Below are 27355 nucleotides of genomic sequence, written 5' to 3'. Positions count from 1 at the left end.
TATGGGGTGGGTTATGGGGTTGGTCTATGGGGTGGGCTATGGGGCAGGCTATGGGGTGGGATATGGGGTGGGCTATGGGGCTGGTTATGGGATGGGCTATGGGGTTGGTTATGGGGTTGGATATGGGGTTGGCTATGGGGTGGGCTATGGGGTTGTCTATGGGGTGGGCTATGGGGTGGGCTATGGGGTTGTCTATGGGATGAGCTATGGGGTTGGCTATGGGGTGGGCTATGGGATGGGCTATGGGGTCTGGTTATGGGGTTGGCTATGGGGCTTGGTTATGGGGTTGGCTATGGGGTTATGGGGTGGGCTATAGGGTTGGCTATGGGGTTGGCTATGGGGTCAACTATGAGGTGGGCTATGGGGTGGGCTATAGGGTTGGCTATGGGTTGGTTATGGGGTTGGCTATGGGGTTGGCTATGGGGTGGGCTATGGGGTTATGGGCTGGGCTATGGGGTCAGTTATGGGTCTGGTTATGGGGCGGTGTATCCACGTGCCCCCATGTCCCCCCAGTCGCTGCTGTACAAGAAGGTGAACGAGGCTCAGTACCGCAGTCACTTGGCCAACGAGATGATGATGTATCACATGAAGGTGAGCGACCGTGGGGCTGCCCCACTGCTCTGCCCCATTGTGTCCCTCTATGGTGCTGCCCCACTGCTCTGCCCCATTGCGTCCCATTATGGTGCTGCCCCACTGCTCTGCCCCATTGCGCCCCTCTATGGGGCTGCCCCACTGCTCTGCCCCATTGCTGAGCCCTTAGTGGGGCTCTTGGGACCCACTTTGGGGCCATCTTTGGGGTTGGCTTTGGGACCCATTTGGGGTCAGCTTTGGGGTCCACTTTGGGGTCAGCTTTGGGATCAGCTTTGGGGTCAGCACTGGGGTCAGATTTAGGGCCATCATTGGGGTCGGCTTTGGGACCCATTTTGGGGTCAGCTTTAGGGTCAGCTTTGGGACCCACTTTGGGGTCAGCTTTGGGACCCATTTGGGGTCATCTATGGGACCCAGTTTGGGGTCATCTTTGGGATCAGCTTTGGGACCCTCTTTGGGGTCGGCTTTGGGGTCAGCTTTGGGACCATCATTGGGACCCACTTTGGGGTCATCTTTGGGGCCATCTTTGGGACCCATTTGGGGTCAGCTTTGGGTCCATCTTTGGGGTCAGCTTTGGGACCCACTTTAGGGTCAGCTTTGGGACCCACTTTGGGACCCACTTTGGGGTCAGCTTTGGGGTCAGCTTTGGGACCCACTTTGGGACCCACTTTGGGGCCATCTTTGGGGTCAGCTTTGGGTCCATCATTGGGACCCACTTTGGGGCCATCTTTAGGGTCAACTTTGGGACCCATTTGGGGTCATCTTTGGGGTCAGCTTTGGGACCCACTTTGGGACCCATTTTGGGGTCATCTTTGGGGTCACTTTGGGGTCAGCTTTGGGCCCACTTTGTGGTTGGCTTTGGGACCCTCTTTGGGGTCATCTTTGGGTCCATCCTTGGGGTCAGTTTTGGGGGCCATCATTGAGGTCGGCTTTGGGACCCATTTGGGACCCACTTTGGGACCCACTTTGGGGTCAGCTTTGGGACCCATTTGGGGTCATCTTTGGGGCCATCTTTGGTGTCAGTTTTGGGATCATCTTTGGGGCCCTCTTTGGGACCCACTTTAGGGTCAGCTTTGGGGTCACCTTTGGGACCCACTTTGGGGCCATGTTTGGGGTCATCTTTGGGGTCAGATTTGGGACCCACTTTGGGACCCACTTTAGGGCCATCTTTGGGCCCACATCCATCCCATATCCATCCCACATCCATCCCATATCCATCCTGTATCCACCCCACATCCATCCCACATCCATCCCACATCCACCCCACATCCATCCCACATCCATCCCACATCCATCCCATATCCATCCCACATCCATCCCATATCCATCCCACATCCATCCCACATCCATCCCATATCCATCCCACATCCATCCCATATCCATCCCATATCCATCCCATATCCATCCCATATATCCCATGTCCACCCCATATCCACCCCATATCCATCCCATATCCACCCCACATCCATCCCATATCCATCCCATATCCATCCCATATCCATCCCATATCCATCCCATATCCATCCCATATCCATCCCATATCCATCCCACATCCATCCCACATCCATCCCATATCCACCCCACATCCATCCCACATCCATCCCATATCCATCCCACATCCATCCCACATCCATCCCATATCCATCCCATCCCAAATCCATCCCATATCCACCCCATATCCATCCCATATCCATCCCATATCCATCCCACATCCATCCCACATCCATCCCATATCCATCCCATCCCAAATCCATCCCATATCCACCCCATATCCATCCCACATCCATCCCACATCCATCCCATATCCATCCCATATCCATCCCATATCCACCCCACATCCATCCCATATCCATCCCATATCCATCCCATATCCATCCCATATCCATCCCATATATCCCATATCCATCCCACATCCATCCCATATCCATCCCACATCCATCCCACATCCATCCCACATCCACCCCATATCCATCCCATATCCATCCCATATCCATCCCACATCCATCCCACATCCATCCCACATCCATCCCATATCCACCCCATATCCATCCCATATCCATCCCATATCCATCCCACATCCATCCCATATCCATCCCACATCCATCCCATATCCATCCCACATCCAACATCCATCCCATATCCATCCCACATCCATCCCATATCCATCCCACATCCATCCCACATCCATCCCATATCCATCCCACATCCATCCCACATCCATCCCATATCCATCCCACATCCATCCCATATCCATCCCATATCCATCCCACATCCACCCCATATCCATCCCATATCCATCCCATATCCATCCCATATCCATCCCATATCCATCCCATATCCATCCCATATCCATCCCACATCCATCCCATATCCATCCCATATCCACCCCATATCCATTCCATATCCATCCCACATCCATCCCATATCCATCCCGTATCCATCCCATATCCATCCCATATCAATCCCATATCCATCCCATATCCATCCCATATCCATCCCACATCCACCCCATATCCATCCCACATCCATCCCACATCCATCCCACATCTATCCCACATCCATCCCATATCCATCCCATATCCATCCCGTATCCATCCCGTATCCACCCCACGTCCATCCCACATCCATCCCACATCCATCCCACATCTATCCCATATCCATCCCATATCCATCCCACATCCATCCCATATCCATCCCACATCCATCCCATATCCATCCCATATCCATCCCACATCCATCCCACATCCATCCCACATCCATCCCATATCCACCCCACATCCATCCCACATCCATCCCATATCCATCCCACATCCATCCCATATCCATCCCATATCCATCCCATATCCATCCCATATCCATCCCACATCCATCCCACATCCATCCCACATCCATCCCACATCCATCCCATATCCATCCCATATCCATCCCACATCCATCCCATATCCATCCCATATCCATCCCACATCCATCCCACATCCATCCCACATCCATCCCATATCCATCCCATATCCATCCCACATCCAACATCCATCCCATATCCATCCCACATCCATCCCATATCCATCCCACATCCATCCCATATCCACCCCATATCCATCCCACATCCATCCCATATCCATCCCATATCCATCCCATATCCATCCCACATCCATCCCACATCCACCCCACATCCATCCCACATCCATCCCATATCCATCCCATATCCATCCCACATCCAACATCCATCCCACATCCATCCCACATCCATCCCACATCCATCCCAAATCCATCCCATATCCATCCCACATCCAACATCCATCCCACATCCATCCCATATCCATCCCATATCCATCCCATATCCATCCCATATCCACCCCACGTCCATCCCATATCCATCCCATATCCATCCCATATCCATCCCATATCCATCCCACATCCATCCCATATCCACCCCATATCCATCCCACATCCATCCCATATCCATCCCATATCCATCCCATATCCATCCCACATCCATCCCACATCCACCCCACATCCATCCCACATCCAACATCCATCCCACATCCATCCCACATCCATCCCACATCCATCCCAAATCCATCCCATATCCATCCCACATCCAACATCCATCCCACATCCATCCCATATCCATCCCATATCCATCCCATATCCATCCCATATCCACCCCACGTCCATCCCATATCCATCCCATATCCATCCCATATCCATCCCATATCCATCCCATATCCATCCCATATCCATCCCACATCCATCCCACATCCATCCCATATCCATCCCACATCCAACATCCATCGCATATCCATCCCATATCCACCCCACATCCATCCCATATCCATCCCATATCCACCCCACATCCATCCCATATCCATCCCATATCCATCCCACATCCATCCCATATCCACCCCACGTCCATCCCATATCCATCCCATATCCATCCCATATCCATCCCATATCCATCCCATATCCATCCCATATCCATCCCATATCCATTCCACATCCATCCCATATATCCCATGTCCACCCCATATCCACCCCATATCCACCCCATATCCCCCTATTGCAGGTATCAGATGACGAGTACACCAAGCTCTTGGCCGAGGGCATCCAGCCGGTGTCGGCCATCGACCCCAACTTCTCGTCCTTCACTTACACCCCACGTTCCCTTCCCGAGGACGACACGTCCATGGTGAGCGTATGGGGGGGGCCCGACCCCGATGGCGCCCGACCCCCTTTTGGGGTCAGCGACCCCCGGGGGTGACCCCCCCCCTTTGTCCGCCCCGTGTCCCCGCAGGCCGTGCTCAGTATGCTGCAGGACATGAACTTCATCAGCACATACAAGATGGACAGAGGGACCCTCACCAGGTGGGGACATGGACCCTAAATGTGACCCTAAATATGACCCTAAACATGACCCCAAACATGACCCTAAATGTGACCCTAAACATGACCCCAACCATGAGCCCAAACATGACCCCAACCATGACCCTAAACATGACCCCGAACATGACCCCAACCATGACCCTTAACATGACCCCAAACATGACCCTAAATGTGACCCTAAACGTGACCCCAAACATGACCCTAAACGTGACCCCGAACATGACCCCAACCATGACCCTAAACATGACTCCAAACATGACCCCGAACATGACCCCAACCATGACCCTAAACATGACCCCAACCATGACCCCAAACATGACCCTAAACATGACCCCAAACATGACCCCAAACATGACCCCAAACATGACCCTAAACATGACACTAAACATGACCCTAAACGTGACCCCAAACATGACCCTAAACTTAACCCCAAACAAGACCCCAAACATGACCCCAACCATGACCCTAAACATGACCCCAAACATGACCCTAAACATGACCCTAAACATGACCCCAAACATGACCCCAACCATGACCCCAAACATGACCCTAAACATGACCCCAAATGTGACCCTAAACATGACCCCAAACATGACCCTAAACTTAACCCCAACCATGACCCCAACCATGACCCCAACCATGACCCCAACCATGACCCTAAACATGACCCCAACCATGGCCCTAAACATGACCCTAAACATGACCCTGAACATGACCCCAAACATGACCCCAAACATGACCTTAAACTTAACCCCAACCATGACCCTAAACATGACCCCAAACATGACTCCAAACGTGACCCTAAACATGACCCCAACAATGACCCCAAACATGACCCCAACCATGACCCCGAACATGACCCTAAACCTGATCCCAAACATGACCCCAAACGTGACCCTAAACTTAACCCCAAACATGACCCCTACCATGACCCCAACCATGACCCCAACCATGACCCCAACCATGACCCTTAACATGACCCCAAACATGACCCTAAATGTGACCCTAAACATGACCCCAACCATGACCCTAAACATGACCCCAACCATGACCCTGAACATGACCCCAAACATGACCCTAAACATGACCCCAACCATGACCCTAAACTTAACTCCAACCATGACCCTAAACATGACCTCAAACATGACCCTAAACATGACCCCAGCCATGACCCCAAACGTGACCCTAAACATGACCCTAAACATGACCTCAACCATGACCCTAAACTTAACCCCAACCATGACCCCAACGCCAATCTCAACTCCAACCCCAAATTCAACCCCAACCCCATATTCAATTCCAACCCCAACCCCAACCCCAATCCCAACCTTAACTCCAACCCCAAATTCAACCCCAACCTCAACCCCAACCCCATATTCAACTCCAACCCCAAAGTCAACCCCAAACATTAACTCCAACCCCAACCTCAACTCCAACCCCAACCTCAACCCTAACCCCAACTTCCACCCCAATCCCAACCTTAACTCCAACTCAAACCTCAACTCTAACCGAACTTCCACCCTAACCCCAAAGTCAACTCCAACCTCAACCTCAACTCCAACCCCAAACTCAACCCCTACCCCATATTCAACCCCAACCCCATGTTCAACTCCAACCCCAAAGTCAACCCCAAACATTAACTCCAATCCCAATCTCAACCCCAATCCCAACCTCAACTCTAACCCCAAACTTAATGACAACCCCAAACTCAACCCTAACCCCAATCTCAACTCCAACCCCATATTCAACCCCAACCCCAATCTCAACTCCAACCCCAAACATCAACGCCAACCTCAACCCTAACCCCAACTTCCACCCCAACCCCAATCTCAACTCCAACCCCAAATGTCAACCCCAATCCCAACCTCAACTCCAACCCCAACGTCAACCCCAACCCCATATTCAACTCCAACCCCTATATCAACTCCAACCCCAAAGTCAACCCCAAACATCAACTCCAACCCCAATCTCAACTCCAACCCCAACCCCAACCCCAACCCCAAACTCAACTCTGACCCCAAACTTAATGCCAACCACAAACTCAACCCTAACCCCAATCTCAACTCCATCCCCATATTCAGTGCCAACCCCAACCTCAACCCTAACCCAACTTCCACCCCAACCCCAATCTCAACCCTAACCCCATATTCAACACCAACCCCAAACTCAACCCAACCCCAACTTCCACCCCAACCCCAAAGTCAACTCCAACCCCAAACTCAACCCCAACCCCAATATCAACTCCACCCCCATATTCAACACCAATCCCAACCTCAACCCCAATCCCAAATTCAACCCCAACCCCAATATCAACTCCAACCCCAAATTCAACCCCAACCTCAACCCCAACCCCAATATCAACTCCAACCCCAAAGTCAACCCCAAACATTAACTCCAACCCCAATCTCAACTCCAACCCGATATTCAATGCCAACCCCAAACTCAACCCTAACCCCAAACTCAACTCCAACCCCAACCTCAACGCCAACCCCAAACTCAACCCCAACCCCATATTCAATGCCAACCCCAGCCTCAACTCCAACCTCAATCTCAACCCCAACCCCAATCTCAACCCCAATCCCAACCTCAACTCTAACCCCAAACTTAATACCAACCCCAAACTCAACTCCAAACACAATCTCAACCCCAACCCCATATTCAACCCCAACCCCAACCTCAACCCCAAACTCAACCCCAACCCCAATCTCAACCCCAATCCCAACCTTAACTCCAACCCAAACCTCAACCCTAACCCAGCTTCCACCCCAACCCCAATCTCAGCTCCAACCCCAACCCCAATCTCAACCCCAATCCCAACCTCAACGCCAACCCCAAAGTCAACCCCAACCCCATATTCAATTCCAACCCCAGCCTCAACTCCAACCCCAACCCCAAACTCAACCCCAACCCCATAATCAACTCCAACCCCAAACTCAACCCCAATCCCAACCTCAACTCTAACCCCAAACTTAATACCAACCCCAAACTCAACCCCAAACACAATCTCAACCCCAACCCCATATTCAATGCCAACTCCAACCTCAACCCCAATATCAACTCCAACCCCAAAGTCAACCCCAAACATCAACTCCAACCCCAATCTCAACTCCAAACCGATATTCAACCCCAACCCCGACCTCAACCCCAATCCCAACCTCAACCCCAATCCCAACCTCAACTCTGACCCCAAACTTAATGCCAACCACAAACTCAACCCCAATCTCAACTCCAACCCCATATTCAACCCCAACCCCAACCCCAAACTCAACTCCAGCCCCAACCTCAACCCCAATGCCAACCTTAACTCCAACCCAAACCTCAACTCTAACCCAACTTCCACCCCAACCTCAACTCCAGTCCCAACCCCAAAATCAACTCCAACCCCAAAGTCAACCCCAAACATCAACTCCAACCCCAATCTCAACTCCAACCTGATATACAACCCCAACCTCAACCCCAACCCCAATGTCAACTCCAACCCCAAATGTCAACTCCAACCCCAACCTCAACTCTAACCCCAAACTTAATGCCAACCCCAACCTCAACCCCAAACTCAGCTCCAGCCCCAACCTCAACCCCAATCCCAACCTTAACTCCAATCCAAACCTCAATCCTAACCCCAACTTCCACCCCAACCCCAACCTCCACTCCAACACCAATATCAACCCCAACCTCAACTCCAAACCCATATTCAACACCAACCCCAATCTCAACCCCAATCCCAACCTCAGCTCCAACCCCAAACTCAACCCCAACCCCAACCTCAACTCTGACCCCAAACTTAATGCCAACCCCAAACTCAACCCCAACCCCAAACTCAACCCCAACCCCATATTCAACGCCAACCCCAACCTCAACCCCAACCCCAACTTCCACCCCAACCCCAAACTCAACCCCAACCCCATATTCAACTCCAACCCCAACCTCAACGCCAACCTCAACCCCAAACATTAACTCCAACCCCAATCTCAACTCCAACCCGATATTCAACCCCAACCCCAAACTCAACCCTAACCCCAATCTCAACTCCATCCCCATATTCAGTGCCAACCCCAACCTCAACCCTAACCCAACTTCCACCCCAACCCCAATCTCAGCTCCAACCCCAAATTCAACCCCAAACTCAACCCCAATCCCAACCTCAACTCCAACCCCAATCTCAATCCCAACCTTAACTCCAACCCAAACCTCAACCCTAACCCAACTTCCACCCCAACCCCAAACTCAACTCCAACCCCAAACTCAACCCCAACCTCAACCTCAACCCCAATCCCAACCTCAACTCTGACCCCAAACTTAATGCCAACCCCAAACTCAACCCCAATACCAGCCTCAACTCCATCCCCATATTCAGTGCCAACCCCAACCTCAACCCTAACCCCAACTTCCACCCCAACCCCAAACTCAACTCCAACCCCAACCTCAACACCAACCCCAGCCTCAAACCCAACCCCAATCTCAACCCCAATCCCAACCTTAACTCCAACCCAAAACTCAACCCTAACCCAACTTCCACCCCAACCCCAACCCCAATCTCAACCCCAACCCCAACCTCAACCCCAATCCCAATCTCAACTCCAACCCCAAATGTCAACTCCAACCCCAACCTCAACTCTAACCCCAAACTTAATCCCAACCCCAACCTCAACCCCAACCCCAATCTCAACCCCAACCCCATATTCACCCCAACCCCATATTCAATGCCATCCCCAGTCTGACCCCCCTCTTCCCCCTTTTGCTGCAGGTTCTGCCTGATGGTGAAGAAGGGTTACCGGGACCCCCCATACCACAACTGGATGCACGCCTTCTCCGTCTCCCACTTCTGCTACCTGCTCTACAAGAACCTGCAGCTCTCCAACTACCTGGAGTGAGGCCTCATCCCAGACCAACCCCATCCCATCCCATACCCATCCCATCCCATCCCCATCCCCAACCCCATCCCATACCCAACCCCATACCCAACCCCATACCCAACCCCATCCAACCCCATACTCAACCCCATCCCCATCCAACCCCATACCCATCCCATCCCAGCCCCATCCCATCCCCATCCCCAACCCAATCCCATACCCAATCCCATACCCAACCCCATCCCATCCCCATCCCATCCCCAACCCCATACCCAACCTCATCCCATCCCCATCCCATCCCTAACCCCATCCAACCCCATCCCATCCAATCCCCATCCGCAACCCAACCCCATACCCAACCCCATCCCCATCCAACCCCATACCCAACCCCATCCAACCTCATACCCATCCCCATCCAATTCCATACCCAACCCCATCCAATCCCATACCCAACCCCATCCCATACCCATCCCCAACCCAATCCCATACCCACCCCATCCCCATCCCATCCCATACCCATCCCATCCAACCCCATCCAACCTCATAACCAACCCCATACCATACCCAACCTCATCCAACCCCATCCCATACCCAACCCCATACCCAACCCCATCCAACCCCATACCCAACCCCATCCTATCCCATCCAATCCCCATCCCCAACCCTATCCCATCCCCATCCCATCCCCACCCCATACCAACCCTATCCCACCCCCATCCCATCCCCATCCAACCCCATAACCATCCCCAACCCAATCCCATACCCAACCCAATCCCATCCCATCCCATCCCATCCCATCCCATCCCACCCCAGACCCCATGTTGCTGTTCCTCACCTCCCCCTTTTCCCCCTCTTCCCCCCATAGGGACATTGAGATCTTTGCCCTCTTCATCTCCTGTCTGTGCCATGACCTGGATCACCGTGGCACCAACAACTCCTTCCAGGTGGCCTCGGTGAGTGACGGGGGGCGGGGGGGTGTGGGGTCATCAATGGGGTGGGGACATCGATGGGGGGGGGGGGGTCAGGTTGGGGTTGGGGTCAGAGTTAGGGTTACAGTTGGGGTTAGGGGGAAGGTTGAGGTTAGTGTTAGGATTGGGGTCAGGGTTGGGTTTAGGGTCACAGGGTTAGGGTGACAGGGTTAAGGTTGGGATTAGGGTTAGGGTTGGGGTTGGGGTCAGAGTTAGAGTCACGGGGTTATGGTTTATGTATAGGGTTTTGGGGTCAGGGTGGGGGTTAGATTTGGGGTTGGGGTCAGGGTTAGGGTGACAGTTGGGGTTAGGGTTGAGGTTAGGGTGAAGGTTGAGGTTAGTGTTAGGATTGGGGTCAGGGTTGGGTTTAGGGTCACAGGGTTAGGATTAGGGTGACAGGGTTAAGGTTGGGTTAGGGTTAGGGTTATGGTTGGGTTCAGAGTTAGGATCACAGTGTTATGGATAGGTTTAGGGTTTTGGGGTCAGGTTGGGGTTGGAGTCAGTGTTAGGGTTACAGTTGGGGTTAGGGTTGAGGTTAGGGTGAAGGTTGAGGTTAGTGTTAGGATTGGGGTCAGGGTGGAGGGTTGGTGTCAGAGCAAGGGTCAGGGTCAGGGTCAGGGTTAGGGTTAGGGTTAGAGTTTAGGGGTCAGGGTTGGGGTCAGCATTGGGAGAAGGATTGGGGTTAGGGTCAAGAGTAGCATTAGGGTCAGGGTCATCATTGGGGTCACGCTTAGGGTTTGGGTCAGGGTTAGGCTTAGGGTCAGGGCAGAGTCTGCATTGGGATTTGGGTTGACCCCAAACTTGGCATTACAGAAATCAGTGCTGGCCGCGCTCTACAGCTCCGAGGGCTCCGTCATGGAGGTAACTTAACCCTAACCCTAACCCTAACCCTAACCCTAACCCTAACCCTAACCCTAACCCTAACCCTAACCTAACCCTAACCCTAACCCTAACCCTAACCCTACCCTAACCCTACCCTAACCCTACCCTAACCCTAACCCTACCCTAACCCTACCCTAACCCTAACCCTACCCTAACCCTACCCTAACCCTAACCCTACTCTAACCCTAACCCTCACCCTACCCTAACCCTAACCCTACCCTAACCCTAACCCTACCCTAACCCTAACCCTAACCCTACCCTACCCTAACCCTACCCTAACCCTAACCCTAACCCTACCCTAACCCTAACCCTAACCCTACCCTAACCCTAACCCTAACCCTAACCCTAACCCCACTCTGTGCCCATTGACACCCCATTGGCTCCCACCTGAGGGTCCTTTTGGGGTCGTCCCCATCCCTCTGTTTCCCATGACGATGTCCCCCCTTCCCCCCCAGCGCCACCACTTTGCCCAGGCCATCGCCATCCTCAACAGCCAGGGCTGCAACATCTTCGACCACTTCTCCCGCAAGGTCAGACCCCCCCCCTGGACCCTCCCCACCCCCCCCTCCCCCTATAACCCAACACCCCCCACATCCCCCCTCGCGCCCCACATCCCGTCCCGTGTCCCTGCAGGACTATCAGCGCATGTTGGACCTCATGCGGGACATCATCCTGGCCACCGACCTGGCCCATCACCTGCGCATCTTCAAGGACCTGCAGAAGATGGCGGAAGGTGATGCCGGGCTGTCGGCGCCCCTTGTGTCGTGTCCCCTTGTCCCCATGGGGTTTGGTCACCTCCCCTTGTCTATATAGGGTTGTGTTGTGCCCTCATTGGGTTGTGTCGTGTCCCCTTGTCCCCATGGGGTTTGGTCACCTCCCCTTGTCCATATAGGGTTGTGTTGTGCCCTCATTGGGTTGTGTCAGTCCCCTTGTCCCCATTGGGTTGTGTCACGTCCCCATTGGGTTGTGTCAGTCCCCTTGTCCTCATTGGGTTGTGTCGTGTCCCCTTGTCCCCATTGGGTTGTGTCGTGTCCCCATTGGGTTGTGTCATGTCCCCATTGGGTTCTGTTGTGCCCTCATAGGGTTGTGTTGTGTCCCCTTGTCCCCATTGGGTTGTGTCATGTCCCCATTGAGTTGTGTCAGTCCCCTTGTCCCCATTGGGTTGTGTCACGTCCCCATTGGGTTGTGTCAGTCCCCTTGTCCTCATTGGGTTGTGTCGTGTCCCCTTGTCCCCATTGGGTTGTGTCATGTCCCCATTGGGTTGTGTCATGTCCCCATTGGGTTCTGTTGTGCCCTCATAGGGTTGTGTTGTGTCCCCTTGTCCCCATTGGGTTGTGTCATGTCCCCATTGAGTTGTGTCAGTCCCCTTGTCCCCATTGGGTTGTACCATATCCACTTGTCCCCATTGGGTTGTGTCATGACCCCATTGGGTTGTGTCATGTCCCCATTGGGTTGTGTTGTGTCCCCTTGTCCCCATTGGGTTGTACCATATCCACTTGTCCCCATTGGGTTGTCGTGTCCCCATGTCCCCATGGGGTTTGGTCACCTCCCCTTGTCCATATAGGGTTGTGTTGTGCCCTCATTGGGTTGTGTCGTGTCCCCTTGACCCCATTGGGTTGTGTCTTGTCCCCATTGGGTTGTGTCATGTCCCCATTGGTATGTGTCTTGTCCCCATTGGGTTGTGTCTTGTCCCCATTGGGTTGTGTTGTGTCCCCTTGTTCCCATTGGGTTGTGTCATGTCCCCATTGGGTTGTGTCATGTCCCCTTGTCCCCATTGGGTTGTGTCACGTCCCCATTGGGTTTTGTCGTGTCCCCATTGGGTTGTGTTGTGTCCCCTTGTCCCCATTGGGTTTTGTCGTGTCCCCATTGAGTTGTGTCAGTCCCCTTGACCCCATTGGGTTGTACCATATCCACTTGTCCCCATTGTGTTGTGTCATGACCCCATTGGGTTGTGTTGTGTCCCCTTGTCCCCATTGGGTTGTGTCACGTCCCCATTGGGTTTTGTCATGTCCCCATTGGGTTGTGTCATGTCCCCATTGAGTTGTGTCAGTCCCCTTGTCCCCATTGGGTTGTGTTGCATCCCCATTGGGTTGTGTCTTATCCCCACTGGGTTGTGTTGTGTCCCCTTGTCCCCATTGGGTTGTGTCACATCCCCATTGGGTTGTGTCATGTCCCCATTGGGTTGTGTCAGTCCCCTTGTCCCCATTGGGTTGTGTCATGTCCCCATTGGGTTGTGTCATGTCCCCATTGGGTTGTGTCATGCCCCCTTGTCCCCATTGGGTTGTGTCATGTCCCCATTGGTATGTGTCTCGTCCCCATTGGGTTGTGTTGTGTCCCCTTGTCCCCATTGGGTTGTGTCATGTCCCCATTGAGTTGTGTCAGTCCCCTTGTCCCCATTGGGTTGTACCATATCCACTTGTCCCCATTGTGTTGTGTCATGACCCCATTGGGTTGTGTCAGTCCCCTTGTCCCCATTGTGTTGTGTCATGTCCCCTTGTCCCCATTGAGTTGTGTCATGTCCCCTTGTCCCCATTGGGTTGTGTTGTGTCCCCTTGTCCCCATTGGGTCGTGTTTCATCCCCATTGGGTTGTACCACATCCACTTGTCCCCATTGGGTTGTGTCGTGTCCCCATTGAGTTGTGTCATGTCCCCTTGTCCCCATTGGGTTGGGTTGTGTCCCCTTGTCCCCATTGGGTTCTGTTGCATCCCCATTGGGTTGTGTCGTGTCCCCATTGGGTTGTGTCATGTCCCCATTGGGTTGTGTCAGTCCCCTTGACCCCATTGGGTTGTGTCGTGTCCCCTTGACCCCATTGGCTTGTTTCATGTCCCCTTGTTCCCATTAGGTTGTGTCACCTCCCCACTGGGTTTGTCCGCTTGTCCCCATTGGGTTCTGTTGCATCCCCATTGGGCTGCGTTGTGTCCCCTTGTCCCCATTGGGTTGTACCATATCCACTTGTCCCCATTGGGTTGTGTCATGTCCCCATCGTGTCCCCTTGTCCCCATTGGGTTGTACCATGTCTCTTGTCCCCATTGAGTTGTGTCATGTCCCCATTGAGTTGTGTCATGTCCCCTTGTCCCCATTGGGTTGTGTTGCATCCCTATTGGGTTGTGCTGTGCTCCCTTGACCACATTGGCTTGTTTCATATCCCCTTGTCCCCATTGAGTTGTGTCATGTCCCCATTGGGTTGTGTTGTGTCCCCTTGTCTACACTGGGTGAAGCTGAATCCCTTTGTCCCCATTGGGTTGTGTCATGTCCCCTTGACCCCATTGGGTTGTGTCTTGTCCCCATTGGGTTGTGTTGTGTCTCCTTGTCCCCACTGGGCTGTGTCACATCCCCTTGTCCCCACTGGGTTCTGTTCCATCCCCATTGGGTTGTACTACATCCACTTGTTCCCATTGGGTTGTGTCGTGTCCCCATTGAGTTGTGTCATGTCCCCTTGTCCCCACTGGGTTGTGTCATGTCCCCTTGTCCCCATTGGGTTGTGTTGCATCCCTATTGGGTTGTGTTGTGTTCCCTTGACCCCATTGGCTTGTTTCATGTCCCCTTGTCCCCATTGAGTTGTATCATGTCCCCATTGGGTTGTGTCGTGTCCCCTTGTCCCCACTGAGTTGTGTCACGTCCCCATTGGGTTGTGTCATGTCCCCATTGGGTTGTGTCATGTCCCCATTGGGTTGTGTTGTGTCCCCATTGAGTTGTGCCATGTCCCCTTGTCCCCACTGGGTTGTGTCCTGTCCCCACTGGGCTGTGTTGTGTCCCCTTGTCCCCACTGGCCTGTCCCACACCCTCGTCCCTATTGGTCCATATCCTTTGGGGCCCTGATCTTCCCCCTTGTGGTCATTGCTGGGGATGCTCTCAGCACACCAAGGCTGGATGTGGCGCAGGGATTGCCCCACGGGGATGGCCAAGCTGTGGGGTCCCCCCTGATCCCCCCCCCCTCCATCTGCCTCCCATCCAGTTGGCTACGACCCCAAGAACAAGCAGCACCACAACCTGCTGCTCTGCCTGCTCATGACGTCCTGCGACCTCTCGGACCAGACCAAAGGATGGAAGACCACCAGGAAAATAGCGGTGAGTGCCACGTGGGGCTGCGCCCACCCCAACCCCAACCACCTCGTGCTCCCCATGGGGCAGCCCCATAGGATGCTTATCCTGCCCAGCTGGGTGCCCTACGGTGATGGATCCATAGGGTGGGCGAGTGGGAGGGGGCACCCTGGGGCTGTGGGACCCCCCGTGGGACATCCCCACCCCATCCCACCCCATCCCCATCCCTATCCCCATCCCATCCCACCCCATCCCCACCCCATCCCTATCCCCATCCCTATCCCCATCCCTATCCCCATCCCATCCCATCCCATCCCATCCCATCCCATCCCATCCCTATCCCCATCCCATCCCATCCCATCCCATCCCACCCCATCTCCACCCCATCCCTATCCCCAACTCTATCCCCATCCCCATCCCATCCCATCCCATCCCATCCCATCCCATCCCATCCCATCCCATCCCATCCCATCCCATCCCATCCCACCCCATCCCCACCCCATCCCTATCCCCATCCCCATCCCATCCCATCCCATCCATCCCATCCCATCCCCCCCATCCCATCCCATCCCATCCCATCCCACCCCATCCCCATCCCAACTCAACTCCATCCTATTTCCATCCATCCCATCCCCATCCCATCCCCACCCCATACCATCCCCATCTTCCCCCCATCCCCACCCCATCCCTATCCCCATCCCCATCCCCATCCCATCCCAATCCCATCCTATTCCCATCCCATCCCCTCCCATCCCACCCCATCCCTATCCCCATCCCCATCCCCATCCCATCCCATCCCATCCCATCCCCATCCCATCCCATCCCATCCCATCCCATCCCCATCCCATCCCATCCCATCCCATCCCCATCCCATCCCATCCCATCCCATCCCATCCCCATCCCATCCCATCCCATCCCATCCCCTCCCATCCCACCCCATCCCTATCCCCATCCCCATCCCCATCCCATCCCATCCCATCCCATCCCATCCCATCCCATCCATCCCATCCCATCCATCCCATCCCATCCATCCCATCCCATCCCATCCCATCCCATCCATCCCATCCCACCCCATCCCATCCCATCCATCCCATCCCATCCCATCCCATCCCAACCCATCCCATCCCATCCCATCACATCCCATTCTATCCCATCACATCACATCCTATCCCATCCCATCCCATCCCATCCATCCCATCCCACCCCATCCCATCCCATCCATCCCATCCATCCCACCCATCCCATCCCATCCCATCCCATCCCAACCCATCCCATCCATCCCATCCCATCCCATCCCATCCCATCCCATCCCATCCCATCCCATCCCATCCCATCCCATTTGATCCCATCCCATCCATCCCATCCCATCCCATCCCATCCCATCCCATCCCATCCCATCCCATCCCATCCCATCCCATCCCATCCCATCCCATCCCATCCCATCCATCCCATCCCATCCCATCCCATTTGATCCCATCCCATCCATCCCATCCCATCCCATCCCATCCCATCCCATCCCATCCCATCCCATCCCATCCCATCCATCCCATCCCATCCCATCCCATCCCATCCCATCCCATCCCATCCCATCCCATCCCATCCCATCCCATCCATCCCATCCCATCCCATCCCATTTGATCCCATCCCATCCCATCCCATCCCATCCCATCCCATCCCATCCCATCCCATCCCATCCCATCCCATTTGATCCCATCCCATCCATCCCATCCCATCCCATCCCATCCCATCCCATCCCATCCCATCCCATCCCATCCCATCCATCCCATCCCATCCCATCCATCCCATCCCATCCCATCCATCCCATCCCATCCATCCCATCCCATCCCATCCATCCCATCCCATCCCATCCATCCCATCCCATCCCATCCCATCCCATCCCATCCCAACCCATCCCATCCCATCCCATCCCATCCCATCCCATCCCCCCCATCCCATCCCCCCCATCCCACCTAATAACATCATCCCGTCCCCCGCAGGAGCTGATCTACAAGGAGTTCTTCTCCCAAGGAGACCTGGTATGTGCTGTAGGGATGGAGCCCTGCATCTATTTGGGGGTTATTGGGGGGGGTTTATGGGTGAGGTGGTCCAGCACTGACCCCCCCCCCCCCTATTCCATACTGGGGGTCCAACAGGAGAAAGCCATGGGCAACCGCCCGCTGGAGATGATGGACCGCGAGAAAGCCTACATCCCTGAGCTGCAGATCAGCTTCATGGAGCACATCGCCATGCCCATCTACAAGTGAGAGCCCCGTGGGGGACCCAACATGGGGACGGGGGGGGACACCTTAACATTGCCCCGATTGCATCCCATAGATCTGGGATGGGGTCACGTTCCCATTGCCCCCATTGAATCCCATAGCTCTTGAATGGGGTCACGTTCCCATTGTCCCCATTGCATCCCATTGTTCGGGGTTGGGATGGGGACACGTTCCCATTGCCTCCATTGGATCCCATAGCTCTTGAATGGGGACCCATTCCCATTGCTCCCATTGCATCCCATAGCTCTTGAATGGGGTCACGTTCCCATTGCCCCCATTGCATCCCATGGTTCTGGGTTGGGATGGGGGATCCATTCCCATTGCTCCCATTGCATCCCATGATGTTGGGATGGGGACCCGTTCCCATTGCCCCCATTGCATCCCAAAGCTCTGGGGTGGGATCACATTCCCATTCCCCCATTGCATCCCATGGTTCTGGGTTGGGATGGGGACCCATTCCCATTGCCCCCATTGCATACCATAGCTCTTGAATGGGGTCACATTCCCATTGCCCCCATTGCATCCCATAATATTGGGATGGGGACACGTTCCCATTGCCCCCATTGAATCCCATAGCTCTTGAATGGGGTCACCTTCCCATTGCCCCCATTGCATCCCATAGCTCTGGAATGGGATGGGATCACATTCCCATTCCCCCATTGCATCCCATGGTGCTGGGATGGGATGGGGCCACGTTCCCATTGCCCCCATTGCATCCTGTGGTGTTGGGATGGGAATTACGTTCCCATTGCCCCCATTGCATCCCAAAGCTCTGGGGTGGGATCACATTCCCATTCCCCCATTGCATCCCATGGTTCTGGGTTGGGATAGGGACACGTTCCCATTGCTCCCATTGCATCCCATAGCTCTGGAATGGGGTCATGTTCCCATTGCCCCCATTGCATCCCATGATGTTGGGATGGGAACCCATTGCTCCCATTGAATCCCATAGCTCTATGATGGGGTCACGTTCCCATTGCCCCCATTGGATCCCATAATATTGGGATGGGGTCACGTTCCCATTGCCCCCATTGCATCCCATAGCTTTGGGATGGGGACACGTTCCCATTGCTCCCATTGGATCCCATAGCTCTGGGATTGGGACACGTTCCCAATGCCCCCATTGCATCCCATTGTTCTGGGATGGGGACACGTTCCCATTGCTCCCATTGCATCCCATAGCTCTGGGATGGGGTCACATTCCAATTGCCCTCTTTGAATCCCATAATGTTGGGATGGGGACCCATTCCCATTGCCACCATTGCATCCCATAGCTCTTGAATGGGGTCACGTTCCCATTGCCCCCATTGCCCCCATTGCCCCCATTGCATCCCATGGTTCTGGGTTGGGCTGTTACCCGTTCCTACCTCCTCCTCTTCCCCCCATATCTGAGTTCCATCCCCCACATTGATTCCCATCGCTGTTGCTGCTGGCCCCACGTTGCCCCCCATCCCTCCCCCGTCCCCATAGCTCTGGGTTGGGATGGGGACCCGTTCCCATTGCTCCCATTGAATCCCATAGCTCTGGAATGGGGTCACGTTCCCATTGCTCCCATTGAATCCCATAGCTCTTGAATGGGGTCACGTTCCCATTGCTCCCATTGAATCCCATAGCTCTTGAATGGGGTCACGTTCCCATTGCTCCCATTGAATCCCATAGCTCTTGAATGGGGTCACGTTCCCATTGCCCCCATTGGATCCCATAGCTCTTGAATGGGGTCATGTTCCCATTGCCCCCATTGCATCCCATGATGTTGGGATGGGGACACGTTCCCATTGCCCCCATTGCATCCTGTGGTGTTGGGTTGGGAGGGGGACCCGTTCCCATTGCTCCCATTGCATCCCATAGCTCTGGGATGGGATCACATTCCCATTGCCTCCATTGCATCCCATGATTTTGGGTTGGGTTGGGGACACCTTCCCATTGCCCCCATTGAATCCCATAGCTCTGGGATGGGATCACGTTCCCATTGCTCCCATTGCATCCCATAGCTCTGGGATGGGATCACGTTCCCATTGCCCCCATTGCATCCTGTGGTTCTGGGTTGGGATGGGGTCACGTTCCCATTGCCCCCATTGCATCCCATGGTTTTGGGTTGGGTTGGGGACCCATTCCCATTGCCCCCATTGCATCCCATAGCTCTTGAATGGGGTCACGTTCCCATTGCCCCCATTGGATCCCATAATATTGGGATGGGGTCACATTCTTATTGCCCCCATTGCATCCCATAGCTCTCGGTTGGGATGGGGACCTGTTCCCATTGCCCCCATTGGATCCCATAGCTCTGGGATTGGGACACGTTCCCATTGCCCCCATTGGATCCCATAATATTGGGATGGGGTCACGTTCCCATTGCCCCCATTGCATCCCATAGCTCTTGAATGGGATCACGTTCCCATTGCCTCCATTGGATCCTGTGATGTTGGGATGGGGACACGTTCCCATTGCCCCTATTGCCCCCATTGCCCCCATTGCATCCCATGATGTTGGGCTGTTACCCGTTCCTACCTCCTCCTCTTCCCCCCATATCTGAGTTCCATCCCCCCCATTGATTCCCATCGTTGTTGCTGCTGGCCCCACGTTGCCCCCCATCCCTCCCCCGTCCCCATAGCTCTGGGTTGGGATGGGGACCCGTTCCCATTGCTCCCATTGCATCCCATAGCTCTGGAATGGGGTCATGTTCCCATTGCCCCCATTGCATCCTATGGTGCTGGGTTGGGATGGGGACCCGTTCTCATTGCCCCCATTGCATCCCATAGCTCTGGGATGGGAACACATTCCCATTGCCCCCATTGCATCCCATAGCTCTTGAGTGGGGTCACGTTCCCATTGCTCCCATTGCATCCCATAGCTCTTGAATAGGGTCACGTTCCCATTGCCCCCATTGCATCCCATAGCTCTTGAATGGGGTCATGTTCCCATTGCCCCCTTTGCATCCTATGGTTCTGGGTTGTGATGGGGACATGTTCCCATTGCCCCCATTGCATCCCATGGTTCTGGGTTGGGATGGGGACACGTTCCCATTGCCCCCATTGCATCCTGTGGTGTTGGGTAGGGATGGGGACCCGTTCCCATTCCCCCCATTGCATCCCATAGCTCTGGGATGGGGTCACGTTCCCATTGCCCCCATTTCATCCCATAGCTCTGGGATGGGGTCACGTTCCCATTGCCCTCATAGCATCCCATAGCTCTTGAATGGGGTCACGTTCCCATTGCCCCACGTTGCCCCCCATCCCCCCCCAGGTTACTGCAGGACCTGTTCCCCAAGGCCTCGGAGCTGTACGAGCGCGTCGCCAGCAACCGGGAGCAGTGGACCAAAGTGTCCCATAAATTCACCATCCGGGGGCTGCCCAGCAACAACTCCCTGGACTTCCTGGACGACGACTACGACCCACAAGCTCCCGACCCACAGATCAACGGCTGCATGGACCCCGAGGGGCAGCTGGAGTCGGGGGCGGAGTGAAGGGGGCGTCGTGGTGGGGACCGGGGATGGGGGTGGGATCAGGTGACCATGGGGGGCCATCTCTGCCCTATGGGACGCGGTTCCTGCCCCATATCACCTATAGGACATGGTTCCTGCCCCATACCACCTATGGGACATGATCCCTGCCCCATACCACCTATGGGACGCGGTTCCTGCCCCATACCACCTATGGGACGTGGTTCCTGCCCCATACCACCTATGGGACGCGGTTCCTGCCCCATACCACCTATGGGACGTGGTTCCTGCCCCATACCACCTATAGGACGTGGTTCCTGCCCCATACCACCTATAGGACACGGTTCCTGCCCCATACCACCTATGGGACGCGGTCCCTGCCCCATACCACCTATAGGACGTGGTCCCTGCCCCATACCACCTATGGGACGTGGTTCCTGCCCCATACCACCTATGGGACGCAGTCCCTGCCCCATACCACCTATGGGACGCGGTTCCTGCCCCATACCACCTATGGGACGTGGTTCCTGCCCCATACCACCTATGGGACGTGGTTCCTGCCCCATACCACCTATGGGACGGGGTCCCTGCCCCATACCACCTATAGGACATGGTCCCTGCCCCATACCACCTATGGGACATGGTCCCTGCCCCATACCACCTATGGGACGCGGTTCCTGCCCCATACCACCTATGGGACGTGGTTCCTGCCCCATACCACCTATAGGACATGGTTCCTGCCCCATACCACCTATGGGACGTGGTTCCTGCCCCATACCACCTATGGGACGCAGTTCCTGCCCCATACCACCTATGGGACGTGGTTCCTGCCCCATACCACCTATGGGACATGATTCCTGCCCCATACCACCTATAGGACGCGGTTCCTGCCCCATACCACCTATAGGATGTGGTTCCTGCCCCATACCACCTATAGGACGTGGTTCCTGCCCCATACCACCTATGGGACGCAGTCCCTGCCCCATACCACCTATGGGACGTGGTCCCTGCCCCATACCACCTATGGGACACGGTTCCCGCCCCATACCACCTATGGGACGTTGTTCCTGCCCCATACCACCTATGGGACGCGGTTCCTGCCCCATACCACCTATGGGACGCGGTTCCTGCCCCATACCACCTATGGGACGCGGTTCCTGCCCCATACCACCTATAGGACGTGGTCCCTGCCCCATACCACCTATAGGACGTGGTCCCTGCCCCATACCACCTATAGGACATGGTTCCTGCCCCATACCACCTATGGGACACGGTTCCTGCCCCATACCACCTATGGGACATGATTCCTGCCCCATACCACCTATAGGACGCAGTTCCTGCCCCATACCACCTATGGGACACGGTTCCTGCCCCATACCACCTATAGGACATGGTTCCTGCCCCATACCACCTATGGGACGCGGTCCCTGCCCCATACCACCTATAGGACATGGTTCCTGCCCCATACCACCTATGGGACATGGTTCCTGCCCCATACCACCTATGGGACGCGGTTCCTGCCCCATACCACCTATGGGACGTGGTTCCTGCCCCATACCACCTATACGACGCGGTTCCTGCCCCATACCACCTATGGGACGCAGTTCCTGCCCCATACCACCTATGGGACGTGGTTCCTGCTCCATACCACCTATAGGACGTGGTTCCTGTCCCATACCACCTATGGGACGTGGTTCCTGCCCCATACCACCTATGGGACGCGGGTGGCAGGTCGGGTGTCCCTTAGGTGTCCCTTAGGTGTCCCATAGGTGTCCCATAGGTGCCCCATAGGTGTCCCATAGGTGTCCCATCCTACAGAGCCCCAGATGTGGGGCTGGGGGGCTCCAGGTTCAGGATCTGTGGGTCCGGGTGAGCTGGATGTGGGTGGTGGTAGTGTTGGCCTTGTGGTTCCTGGTCACCATGCATGGTGGGCCATGGTCCCATCAGCCGCCATGCATGGACACTGCCATCCCATTGGGGTCCCCCCAACCCTACAGACCCCCATGCATGGACACTGCCATCCCATTGGGGTCCCCCCAGTCCTACAGACCCCCACGCATGGACACTGCCATCCCATTGGGGTCCCCCCAACCCTACAGACCCCCATGCATGGACACTGCCATCCCATTGGGGTCCCCCCAACCCTACAGACCCCCACGCATGGACACTGCCATCCCATTGGGGTCCCCCTAATCCTACAGACCCCCACGCATGGACACTGCCATCCCATTGTGACCCCTTCGGCCCTATAGATTGCTGTGTATGGACACTGCCATCCCATTGTGGTCCCTTTGGTCCTATCGAATGCTCTGGATGGATGCTGCCATCTTCCTGTGGTCCCTCTGACCCCAAAGACCACCACGCATGGCCCCTTCCACCCTTCCATGGTCCTACTGATCCCATAGACCCCATAGATGGACTTTGGTGACCATCCCACATCCTTCTGACCCTACAGACCACCACGCATGACCCATTCCACCCTTCCATGGTCCAACTGATCCCAAAGACCATTGTGAATTGATTATGGCGAGCTCTCCATGTCCCTCTGATCCCATAGACCACCATGTATTGGCTTTGGTGACCATCCCATGTCCTTCTGACCCTACAGACCACCATGCATGACCCCTTCCGCCCTTCCATGGTCCCACTGATCCCAAAGACCATTGTGCATTGATTATGGCGAGCTCTCCATGTCCCTCTGATCCCAAAGGCCACCATGCTTTGGCTTTGGTGACCATCCCATGTCCTTCTGACCCTACAGACCACCACGCACGGCCCCTTCCACCCTTCCATGGTCCTACTGATCCCATAGACCACATACATGGACTTTGGTGACCATCCCGTGTCCTTCCGGCCCTACTAAAAGCCATGCATGACCCGTTCCACCCTTCCATGGTCCCACTGATCCCATAAACCACCATAGATGGACTTTGGTGATCTCTCCACATCCTTCTGGCCCTACTGAAAGCCATGCATGATCCCTTCCACCCTTCCATGGTCCCACTGATCCCATAGACCCCATACATGGACTTTGGTGACCATCCCACGTCCTTCTGGCCCTACTGATAACGGTGCATGACCCCTTCCACCCTTCCATGGTCCTACTGATCCCAAAGACCATCGTGCATTGATTATGGCGAGCCCTCCATGTCCTTTTGATCCTACTGATCACCACGCATGGTCCCTTCCACCCTTCCATGGTCCCACTGATCCCATAGACCACCATAGAGGGACTTTGGTGACCATCCCATGTCCTTTTGACCCTACTGATAACGATGCATGACCCCTGTCACCCTTCCATGGTCCCACTGATCCCAAAGACCATTGTGCATTGATTATGGCGAGCTCTCCATGTCCTTTTGATCCTAGTGACCACCATGCATGATCCCTTCCACCCTTCCAAGGTCCCTCTGATCCCATAGACCACCATAGATGGACTTTGGTGAGCTCTCCATGTCCTTCTGGCCCTACAGACCACCATGCATGGCCCCTTCCACCCTTCCATGGTCCCACTGATCCCATAGACCCCATACATGGACTTTGGTGACCATCCCACATCCTTCTAGCCCTACTGCCTGCCATGCATGGCCCCTTCTGCATTTCCATGGTCCCACTGATCCCATAAACCACCATAGATGGACTTTGGTGACCATCCCCCATCCTTCTGGCCCTACTGCCATGCATGAATCGTGGTGTCCTTTCTGGTCCCTGGGGTGGCCACTCACGGACCCTACAACTCTCCTATTGCCCCCACCCCACTGCCTATGGGGTCCCCATCCCTCGCTGTGCCCAGGCGGCCCCATTTATCCCCCCCTAAACCCCCCAATGCTGCAACGACGACTCGTCCGCTTCGATGTGAGAATCAACGGGATCCCATAAAGCCACCGCGGGGCCGCGTCCGTTCTGCCTTACCTCCTTGGAGATGCCTTCAGAGAGACGCTTCGTACGGCCCCATTTCATTCCCAACCCCATCACCTTCCCCTATAACCTTCCCACGGGGCGGGAAGGAGCCGACCCCAAAAAGGCAAAAAAAGAACCCAAAAAAAAAATAAAGGATACAGGAGAAAGCCAACACGGTGCCAGCCCCGACACCAGCACCGTCCCCTTCATCCCCAATGGCAGGGAGCAGTGGGGGGCTGGATGTGCCCTATGCCCGCTATGGGGCGTTGTTTGGGGTGAGAAACCCCATGTCGACGCTACGTGGTTCGGCCGGAGCTGCCCCAATTCAGCTCCATCCCCACGGCCGCGGTGACGCTGACCCACATCCCGTGGCCACGCGTCCCCTTTGGGTTGTGGGGCGATGGCAGAGCCCACCCTGCTCTGTGTGTCCCCCCGCGCCCCCCGCGCCCCACGTTGCTGAATGGGGCCCGAATGGGTTCAGTCCTACTCTGACGCTTCTCTTTTGGTTGGTGGTTTTTCTTTGCTTTCCTCGGGGTTTTTCTTTTGTGCGTGTGGTTGGTCGGTTGGTTTTTTGGGGTATTTTTTTTGTTGGGTTTTGGGGTTTGTTTCTTTTTTGTTTCTTTTTTGGTTGTTTTTTTTGTTGGTTTTTTTTTTGGTGGCGGGTTTTTGGTTTTTCCTAATAAATTTCATACGTCGAGCTCCCGGCGCCGCTCTGCAGGTGCGTCCTGAGTCGCCGTGGGGACAACGTGGGGACACCGTGATGTGGCAACAAGGGGGGCACAATGACATGGGGGGGAAACAAGGGGTCCCCATTGACGTGGGGTGGCAACAAGGGGTCTCCAATGCCATGGGTTGCTATCAAGGGGTCCCCATTGACATGGAGTGGCAACAAGAGGTCACAGATTCCATGGAGTGGCAACAAGGGTTCCCCATTGATGTGGGGTGGAAACAAGAGGACACTGATGCCATGGGGTGCCACCAAGGGGTCCCCATTGATGTGGGGTGGCAACAAGAGGACACCGATGCCATGGGATGGCAACAAGGGGTCCCCATTGATGTGGGGTGGCAACAAGAGGGCACTGATGCCATGGAGTGGCACCAAGGGGTCCCCGTTGACATGGGGTGTCAACAAGGGGTCCCCAATGCTAAGGATAGCCACCAAGGGGTTCTCAGTGCCATGGGGTGACAACAAGGGACCCCCATTGATGTGGGGTGGCAACAAGGGGTCCCCATTGACATGGAGTGGCAACAAGAGGACACCGATGCCATGGGATGGCAACAAGGGGTCCCCATTGACGTGGGGCGGCAACAAAGGGTTCTCAATGACATGGGGTGTCAACAAGGGGTCCCCATTGACATGTAATGGCAACAAGAGGTCAGTGATGCCATGGAGAGGCAACAAGGGACACCCATTGATGTGGGGTGTCAACAAGGGGTCCCCAGTGCCAAGGGTTGACACCAAGGGGTCTTCATTGACATGGGGTGGCTCCAAGGGGTCCCCATTGACGTGGCGTGGCAACAAGAGGACACCGATGCAATGGGGTGGCAGCAAGTGGTCCCCATTGATGTGGGGTGTCAACAAGGGGTCCTCATTGATATGGAGTGGCAACAAGAGGTCACCAATGCCATGGGGTGGCAACAAGGTGTCCCCATTGACATGTAGTGGCAACAAGGGGTCTCCATTGATGTGGGGTGGCAACAAGAGGGCACCGATACCATGGGGTAGCAACAAGAGGTCCCCATTGACATGGAGTGGCACCAAGGGGTCCCCATTGAAATGGGGTGTCAACAAGGGGTTCCCATTGATGTGGGGTGTCAACAAGGGGTCCCCAATGCCAAGGGTTGCCAACAAGGGGTTCTCAGTGCCATGGGGTGGCAACAAGAGGACACCAATGCCATGGGGTGGCAACAAGGGTTCCCCAATGATGTGGGGTGGCAACATGAGGGCACTGATGCTGTGGGGTGTCAACAAGGGGTCCCCATTGATGTAAGGTGGCAACAAGGGGTCCTCATTGATATGGAGTGGC

At 55.1% G+C, this 27355-nt stretch overlaps 1 protein-coding gene across 1 annotated transcript in view; it reads left to right on the top strand.

The window, feature by feature from the left end:
* Window positions 1-26028, top strand: part of PDE2A (phosphodiesterase 2A) — a gene marked incomplete at its 5' end in the record, with an annotated part of 30848 nt that extends 4820 nt beyond the window's left edge. The window contains 12 exons of the mRNA XM_072360843.1: window positions 514-591; window positions 4652-4774; window positions 4880-4950; window positions 9713-9835; window positions 10684-10771; window positions 11600-11647; window positions 12124-12198; window positions 12302-12401; window positions 15625-15737; window positions 17708-17746; window positions 17864-17970; window positions 21233-26028. Of these exons, the coding sequence (XP_072216944.1) occupies window positions 514-591; window positions 4652-4774; window positions 4880-4950; window positions 9713-9835; window positions 10684-10771; window positions 11600-11647; window positions 12124-12198; window positions 12302-12401; window positions 15625-15737; window positions 17708-17746; window positions 17864-17970; window positions 21233-21452 (1185 nt within the window). The remainder of the gene's footprint in view (window positions 1-513; window positions 592-4651; window positions 4775-4879; window positions 4951-9712; window positions 9836-10683; window positions 10772-11599; window positions 11648-12123; window positions 12199-12301; window positions 12402-15624; window positions 15738-17707; window positions 17747-17863; window positions 17971-21232) is intronic.
* Window positions 26029-27355: the final 1327 nt, after the last annotated feature.

The sequence above is a fragment of the Excalfactoria chinensis genome, unplaced genomic scaffold (genome assembly GCF_039878825.1).
Source record: "Excalfactoria chinensis isolate bCotChi1 unplaced genomic scaffold, bCotChi1.hap2 Scaffold_351, whole genome shotgun sequence".
Classification (NCBI taxonomy): Eukaryota; Metazoa; Chordata; class Aves; order Galliformes; family Phasianidae; genus Excalfactoria; species Excalfactoria chinensis.
This window is presented reverse-complemented; position numbering and strand designations above follow the sequence as displayed.